Consider the following 9,048-nt stretch of genomic DNA (forward strand, 5'->3'; position numbering starts at 1 on the left):
CACCACGATGGCCGTATTCGAGCCTGGAGACACCATGGAGAGAGGATGCTGAGCAGCTGCATTGTGCACCGCCACACTGGTCCTGCACCGGGTATTATGGCATGGGGCGGTATTGGATATCACTCTCACACTCCTCTAGTACGCATTGCCGGTACTTTAAACAGTCAGCGCTACATCTTCGAGGATCTGGAGCCAATTGTCCTTCCTTACCTTCAGAGCTTGCCCACAGCCATATTTCAACAGGATAATGAGCGACCACACGTGGCACGCATTGTCCAAGGGTTCTTCGTCACCAGATTGAATTGCTTCCCTGGCCAGCTCGCTCTCTGGATCTTTCGCCGATCGAAAACATATGGTCCATCATTGCTCAACGATTGACCCAGATTTCATCCCCAGCTGTCACACCAGATCAACTTTGGCAACGTGTGGTAGCTGCTTGGTTTGATGTACCCCAAGAACACATCCAAAATCTCTTTGAATCAATGCCGAGACGTGTGGCAACGGTGATCTCCAACAATGGCGGCTACTCTGGCTACTGATTTTGGCAGGAACCACACTTCGCAGAAGTGTATAAATTTAATCATTTGATACTTGGTCAACATGTTATCTACAAAGTGAATTTTGTTGTGATATCTAATCTCTTGTCTTTCTTGGTGTTGCAATTTGGGTGGCCAGCAGTGTATTTAAACACATGAGGCAATGTATTTCTTTATGTGGAATTAGATGAGACTAAACATGAGTCAATAGTTCAAAAGTTGCAAGTGTTTTTATGTACAGTACGCATAATAGAAAAACAGACCACCCTAAATAACTTTTCATATGATGATCACGTTCTAGGATTAATTCATAAGGGTTACTTAAATATGCTCATTAATTAATGCAAACGATATTTTAAGTTACGAAATCAGACACAAAAAAGTACTTCCCCTGAATAAATATACTTTCTTTCCCGTCGGATTCTGATTTCTAACCCCCAAAATATATGGGGTATCCGCAATCTGGGAAATGTAGGTCCCAATAATTTCATCGGAAGAGCGGTCCTAAGTTTGGACCCCTAAACGTTAATTTTTTATTTTACGTAAATCTCTATATCTAGAAAGCTATTAAAGCGAATTGAAAAATTTTGCTCTCTATAATAAAATCTCTCTGTCGAAAGATAATAGCATGCAAAAAATAACTTTAAGTAAATATTTATTAATTTTTTTAATCATATTCGGAAAATTTTTGTACTGAAACAATTTTTACATGACAAAATACAAAATTTGTGAGAAATCGATCGAATAGTTCCTGAGAAATCGAATTTTAAGGTTATCTGCCTTTTTTAAAATTTGATTCTTCACATAATCGTTTGTTTATAAAAGAGTAGGAAAGAATATCTCCATTCTTCTCTTAAGAATAAAACCGATTAAACTTATTAGTTTTATTTCAAACAGCATTATCAAAACAGTTAGAAGCAGACTCCAAAAGGGACTTACCCAATATTTAATCGAATTTCAAAATAGGTCTTACGAATATTTTCCCTTAACGTAAAAATATGAACATCACGAATTTTTGAAAGAAATATATTGCTTTCTTATAAAAAAAATGACATCTATAATTTTTATATAAAAAGAAGTTTTTAATAAAATAGGAAAGAAAAATTTACTTTTTATTTATTTATTTGTACTATATATATATATATATATATATATATATATATATATATATATATATATATATATATATATATATATATATATATATATATATATATATATATATATATATATATATATATATATATATATATATATATAAAACAGTAAGGAAAATATTATTTGTATACCAAATGGAGCGTGGGCTAACGATTTGCTGGTCTATAATTTAAAATTGTTATTTTTGAACAAAATATGAAAGTGCATATAATGTTTTGAAGTATAAATTACAATAATAGTTTGTAGATTTCTAATTATTGAAAATTTAATGGCATTGTACCATATCTAGTAACGGATTTGTCAACGTGGAATTTGCCCATACTTCAACGTTAGAGAAATACAACTCATGATTTTTTTTTTTTTTTTTTTACATTTGATACTTCCTGAAAAGTAAATTACTAATCACCATAATGAGAAAGTAATTCTTCAAGATTCATCATTAGGAAGAATTAATTAGCTTACCTGTTATTTCACGAATTGCAATGACCTTCTAGGTGGTTAGAAGTTAACATGAAAGCTACCCGAAGTATTAATCACCAATTGAGCTGAAATTTTTTATGTAAATGCATTTTAAAGTTAATGTTAAATGAACGTTCTTCTGTTAATTTCGAAATAGTTACTGAAGTAATTTAAATTACCCAATTTTATCGCAAATATGACACCGATTTCAACTTGGGAAGCAAAAAAGCACTATTTGGCTGTTAAAGAGTGACTTCATTTAAGAATATTTTTTAATTCAGTAACAAGGCGTTTTAGAACTGTTTTATCGTTACCAATTTAAAAGAAAGAATCGAAAAGAATACGCCATATCATAATAATAATAACTATCCTAAAATTAGCATTAAAAGTTTACCACAACTTTCAAGTTATTTGTATAAAACAATTTATTATTTAAAAAGTTTCTCAACATTTCTAATTTTATTAAAATTGGAAACGTTTAAGAATTCGCGATCGCAACGCTCGAGTACGCCGTCTAGCGGGAGCCTGTAAATATCGGACATTAATTTATCACGTTTTCATTTAGTTCCATCAAAGTCATTGACTGAATCAGACGCCATTTTTTAGCAGCAAATAAGAAACAAAATTTCCCTAAGGAAAAGGCCGAAGAACTTGAAAAAAATCTCCAGAATATTAGTAAATCTTTCAGGAACAGAACACGCCAAACATTTGAAGAAAAATTCCTCAATAATTTTTAATTTCTATTATCAACAAACTTGCAACTGATGACTTCCGATTTCGGATACTGTTACAGATGTGTGTATTAAGGTAAAATGCATTTCTTCTGTCTTCAATTCATTAGGAATTAAAGTGAAGTCAACATTGCTTTCGTCATTCCAGTGAATAAATACGAATTCAGAACATACAGAATTGTAATAGTTATAGCATATTCTTCTTCGTTATAGAATAGTATATATTTCTGTATCCATATAATTCGGAAAACAACAATAAAAAATTATCCAAGTTACTTGAAATAGTGCCATTTGTGCTGATTCTTAATTAATTTAAATCGTTTTCTTGGTAAGTTTTTTTTAATTTTGAAAGAATAAGTTCAACTAGAATTCAGCTATTCTGTTTTTAGCTACATATTCAAATTCATATCAATTATAAAATTTTGCTGTGTAGTATGTTATCTAAAAGTAATGAAGGTATAAACTATGTATCTATTATTTGAGAATAAAGTTTTCAAACAAGAAACTTATCATTTTGGAATTCTCTGGGAATCACAAATCAGGTAAGTGCAATGATTTTTACAATAAAAAATTTGCTTGTAAATATTTTTTTTTTCATTTGATGATGGTTCTCTACAGAATGGTTTTTTACGTCTGATTAAGAACTATAAGAATAATAAAAAAAGAAACAATATGAAAGTTTTTATTTCAATGTTAAGAATTCTTAAAATCGTTTTTTTTATCCTAAGAATTCTTTATTTTCCGTTTTTTAGTTTATAATTTTTTGATAAAAATTGTTCTCAAAATACTTTTGAAAAATTAAATGGTATAACATTATGTGTTTATGTATACTTCTTGTATATTCCAATGTTTGAAATAATATGATTCAGAAAAGTAAGGAATAAAAATTCGGTACTTACATATTGACGCCACCGCCGCTACAGATTTGGCGGTTTTTAAGTGCCGCCAATCTACACTTAAAATTTTTGCGACAATTCATAAAATAAAACACTTTATTTAAAATCAAAATAGTTAATCGGATTTCGGTGGAAAATGAGCCGATATAGAGTTTAGCATAGATTCAAAACAATCATATCGCCATATGAACTCTGATAAATAAGATTCCAAATGAAATAACATTTCCAAAACGTACGTTTACCAAGATAAAGTTTTATGTTGTGGGAATTGGTACATTTTCGTTTTTTCGGTAAAATATTTCCCTCCTGAAAAAATAAAATTGCATCTTGTTTTGTTTTTGGCAAATCCTAAAGACGAATATTCGTAGCACTAAAAATGGCGACAAAAAAGAATTGTTTTTTTTGTTTTTGTTTCGTCAGCATTCTTTATTTTACGTTTCTTAGTTTCTAAATAATGATTTTTATTGAAACTTGAAATTTTTTGATAAAAATTGTTGTCAAAAAACGTTGTTTACAAAATTAAATTTCATAAAATTATGTATACTTTTTGTTCATTTTAATTTTTGAACTAATATGATTCTTAAAACTATAGAATGTAAAGTTTAAATGGGCCTTTCATGTTATATCATTAAATTTAGTAATACTATTTCTCGGGCATTATGTATACATATTTATACTCTTATAAGAATATACATATTTTTTTCTGTTGATGTACAAATATTTTTCCAATGTGTTTTGGATGTTCCTTCTCTAATAAAAAGAGATACCATTTTGTTTTCGGTTGTACAAGAAAGAAGATCAAGCATTTTTCTTTTTTAAATTTAATAAGCCACATTAAAGAAGGAACGTTGCAATGCTACACGCTACATTAACGACGTCTCCAGAGTAACTGAATGACGGTTCATATAGAAATCGCAGGTAAGTGTCTCATACAACAACGCCCCCTATAGTTCGTTGCGATCGCGAATAGTTGTATTTTATAATATCGTTTGTTTAAAAAAATCGTTTTCTTTTTTTTTCGCTTAAGAGCATAATCTGTTTTTAATAAAATAAGGTATTAAAAACAATTTTTAATAACAATTTTTAATAACAATAACAAAACATAAACAGTAACAAATATAAACAATATGAAACTCTTTCGCAGCAATTATTAGGAAGCTATACAAAGTTTAAAACCTAATAATTAGTTAAATGGATGGAAAAAGTTGCAAAGGAAGAGAAATACAAAAGCAAAAAAAGTTACGATGGGGCGTTAAGATCGCTCGAATTTCCATCAGTTAAAACTCCTTCCAAATCTTTGCAATGAGCCAGTAGCTTATTTCTGGGCATGTCTTTTAGACCAAAAATATTATACAAAAAGCTGAAATAATTACTGTGAGTATTTAGCAAATTATATCTGGTTTCCAAGGCATTTATTGCTTGATCTATAGTGTGAAAAAAAGTATATTTTATATTTTTGATTGAGGTCTTGAACGGGTTCATCCGGGGCCTCATACAAAAACGTTCTTGTTTTGCTTCTGACACGATGACGTGGTGTGGTGGTTTCGAAATTAGCTTCCTCGTCAATCTCTGAAGCAAGCTCGATTGCTTCTAAAATGATGCTTTCAAAAGTTTCATCTGATCTCAGGTTTTTAAGGAAGAGTTTGCAGTTGCTAATCATGCCAATAGCTTGTGACATATCAAAATTTACAGTTTGCAAAAATTGGTGATGGGGTTAATATGACTCAAAATTTTGTACCAGATCACAACAGAGCATATACATTTGAACTGCTTCAAATTATTTAATAATCCGCTAGCCTCGTCTCTGATCATATTATCGATTTCTAAATCTTCATATATGCTGTACAAAACATCGTGAATTGGACCAATTTGAAACCACAGAGCTTTTAATGAGTTGACTCGACTTTCCCATCGCGTATCACTCAATGGTTTTAGGGTGTAAGTATCAATATATTTCCGTAATATTGCCCAATAAAAAGAAGAGGAAGAAAAAAATGTATATAACTTTTGAACAATATTGAAGAAGTTGGCTGCCTCAAACGAGGATTTTGCCATATCGTTTACAACTAAATTTAGCGAATGGCTGCTGCATGGAACATAAAATGCTCTGGGGTTTATATTTCTGATTCTTGTTTGTACTCTCGATTTTTCTCCTCTCATATTGGAACCATTGTCATACCCTTGACCGCGCATGTTTTCTACTTTAAGCCTATTTTTCTCTTGCTCTTCTAGCAAAACCTCCGACAATTCCTTAGCTGTTGATCTCTCAATGGGTAGAAAACCCAAAAAATGTTCATTGATATTAACTTGAACTTCAGACTCTGATTTCTGTATGGAGACTAATCTTACCACAAATGAAAAATACTCTGCCAATTTATGGGCATCTAAGCTCACACGATTAGCACCAAATTCCCCCTTCATTGTAGGTACCTCCACTGGCCAAAAAAAAAAAAAAAATGATACCACACAAGAAATTTTTTGATGTAAACTCTAATTTTTGAAATCTACCCCCACCCTTTTTTTGGCTTATGTCTGATGGATTTTATTCGTTTTTAAAAATTAAAACACTTACCTTCACAAAAGCCAAACGCACTGGATAATTTGCACAAGCACTTTTTTAAAGCTTTTTTGCACTAACAAATTAAACAAACTATTTTATTTCGCACCAGCCGAAGTCTAGTGGCAAATAATGCATTGTTTTAAGTCTACTTCCTTTTTATATGCAGTTAAAAAGGGCTGTTAGATCTTGTTTCGCTTGGTTTCAAAATTGTTGTTTCCTGTGTACAGCCACAGGCCGAAAAACTTGTCAATTCTTGAAAGGCGGTGGATTGAGTGGTTTTGTCATGTTGAATTGAATTCAACTAGATTTTGCCTTAATGTTTAAATATATTATATTATTTGAATTATGTGCTTAGAAATAAAAATGATAAATTCCGCCTGCCGCCTCTCAGTCTTGTCAACTATCATTTTGGCGCCCCTAGATCATTGCGCTCCGGGCGGCCCCCCGGATCACCCTATCCTGTGGCCAGCCAGGATGACAGCTTGCATTCGACGTGGGATTGACAAATAAAGGTCTTGAACAAAGTTCATTGGAATTTGCAGCCATTCCTCTTGCAGGGCTGTCTCGAGTTCAGAGAGTGTGCGTGGAGGAGGAAACCAAGCACGAACTTTTTTCTACAAAAAACCCCACAACGGCTCAATGATATTGAGATCAGGGGACTGAGGACACCACGTTAGATGGTCCACTTCATCATTATGCTCATTTAACCATGTTTGAACACAGTGAGACGCGTGAACAGGGGCGCTGTCATCTCGGAACACAGGACGTTCTCCCGGAAAGAGTGTATGAAGCATAGAGTGAAGATGATCTGCAAGAATGCTTCTTTAATGGTCCCCTTTGACCACCCCCTGCAAGACAACGAGAGGCCCCAATCCACGGGCAGATATAGCACCCCACACCATCACCGAACCACCTCCATGTTTCACGGTTGGAACCAAGCAGTCAACATGAAATGCTTCTGCCGGCGTTCGCCACACGAACACACGTCCGGTGGGCTGGAATAGTGTAAAAGAGGATTTATCAGACCAGATGACTTGTTCCCATTGCAGTTGTGTCCATTTTAGGTGGTCTTGGCACCACTGTAGTCTCTTCAAAGCATTCCGCGCTGAAACTAACGGTTTTGGAATAGCTACTCTGCCATGAATGTTAGCAGCATGCAACTCCCGTTGAATAGTTTTCATGGATACATGGTTCTGAAGGTAGGTATTCGTCTCGGATGTTATCACCGGGAATGTAGTCTTGCGTTTTCGAGCGACTATCCTCTTCAACACCCGTCTATCACGGTCTGACAACTTCGACTTCCTGCCGCTGTTGTGCCTCGCCGAAGCCACCTTACCCAACTTTGTGTACGCCGACAGAGTCCTTGATACAGTGGTCCTTGAAACACCTACAAGGTTCGCTGTTCTGGACACGGACGCTCCAGCCAGGCGAGCTCCGATTATCGTGCCTCTTTTAAGGTCAGAGAGGTCGGACATAATCTCGTTTTACTAGAAACAGATATTTCTCATGCAAATCTCACACTGCCAACTGCTAGACACATACCTTCCCTTTCATCACCACTAGGTGGCACACATTCTTGCGACACGTGCCCGCCGCTTATTGGACGGTCGAGAACGACTCCATTCTTTCACAGGTGTTCCTATTATTTTGTCCTATACCTGTATATATATACTATATAATAACAGGGCTAGATCCCTGTTATCATTGTTGTATTCAGCTTTAATAATTCAGTCGTATGCCATAATAAGTTATAAAAAGGTTTATTTTAAGGTAGGCTGGTGGTTATAACAGTTCACATCCCCACTCCACAAGGGAGGGGGTGTGGACAAAACTCCGGATGGTTCCGGCAGCCCTTTTATGGAATACCTTATTCAGCAAGTGACATGCGAAAACCATCGCTCTCGCAATAAATACTCGCAGACTTGGAGGTGAAAAGGCTCAGTCACTGCATAGTTTGTAACTCTACGCACCATCGATAATCATTTAATGCTTCCTAATATGGAAGTGAAAGACGGACAAGATTCTAAAAATAACTCCTGCTTTGAAATATAAATCTAATTATAATTCAATGGTATGTTTTCAGCCTTGAAGTCCCAAAATGGAATTTCTACACCTATTCTTTACCAAAGACATTTTATGGAAACGAAAGAGTTTTAATGTTATTAATACAAAAGTATTTATAATTTCTGTATTACATATATATTTACTAATTTTTAATTTTGTGTGTAGGTTGTGCAATAGTACATCAACTGGTACGGACAGCTGCGATTCAATGTGCTGCGGTCGTGGTTATAACATCTTCACATTGGAAACCTACAGTCGATGTAAATGCAAATATTACTGGTGTTGTTATGTAAAATGTGAAGTTTGCAGGACTTGGAAACAGGCACAGGAGTGTAACTAGATCCACAACTTTTTCCTACTTCTAAGAAGTGAAAGATTGATCGCAATCGATGCTCTTCAGATTGGATCAAGAGAGCCTCAAGCAAGAGATTTGGTTCAAGTGAAGTTTTTACTTTGGCCCGGTTACAACACAGCACAAAGTATTGACTAAGAGAACTTCTACAACTCTAGTGTCATCTGATTTTTCACCAGTAGCACACTACTTGAAATTTGACTGAAACGAAATGTCAAACATTGTAAATAATTCATAGAAAGGAGAGAAATATTTTTTTTTCCTCTAAAGAAAATACAGAGTGCCCATTCAA

General features: G+C 34.0%; 1 protein-coding gene across 1 annotated transcript in view; it reads left to right on the forward strand.

The window, feature by feature from the left end:
• Positions 1-9,048, forward strand: part of LOC107446521 (protein Wnt-11b-2) — a 70,740-nt gene extending 61,692 nt beyond the window's left edge. Inside the window, exon 5 of the mRNA XM_016061200.5 lies at positions 8,570-9,048. Within this exon, the coding sequence (XP_015916686.1) occupies positions 8,570-8,744 (175 nt within the window). The 3' untranslated portion in view covers positions 8,745-9,048. The remainder of the gene's footprint in view (positions 1-8,569) is intronic.

This window comes from Parasteatoda tepidariorum, chromosome 8 (genome assembly GCF_982258835.1).
Source record: "Parasteatoda tepidariorum strain Cologne lab strain chromosome 8, Ptep-v5.0, whole genome shotgun sequence".
In the NCBI taxonomy this organism is placed as follows: Eukaryota; Metazoa; Arthropoda; class Arachnida; order Araneae; family Theridiidae; genus Parasteatoda; species Parasteatoda tepidariorum.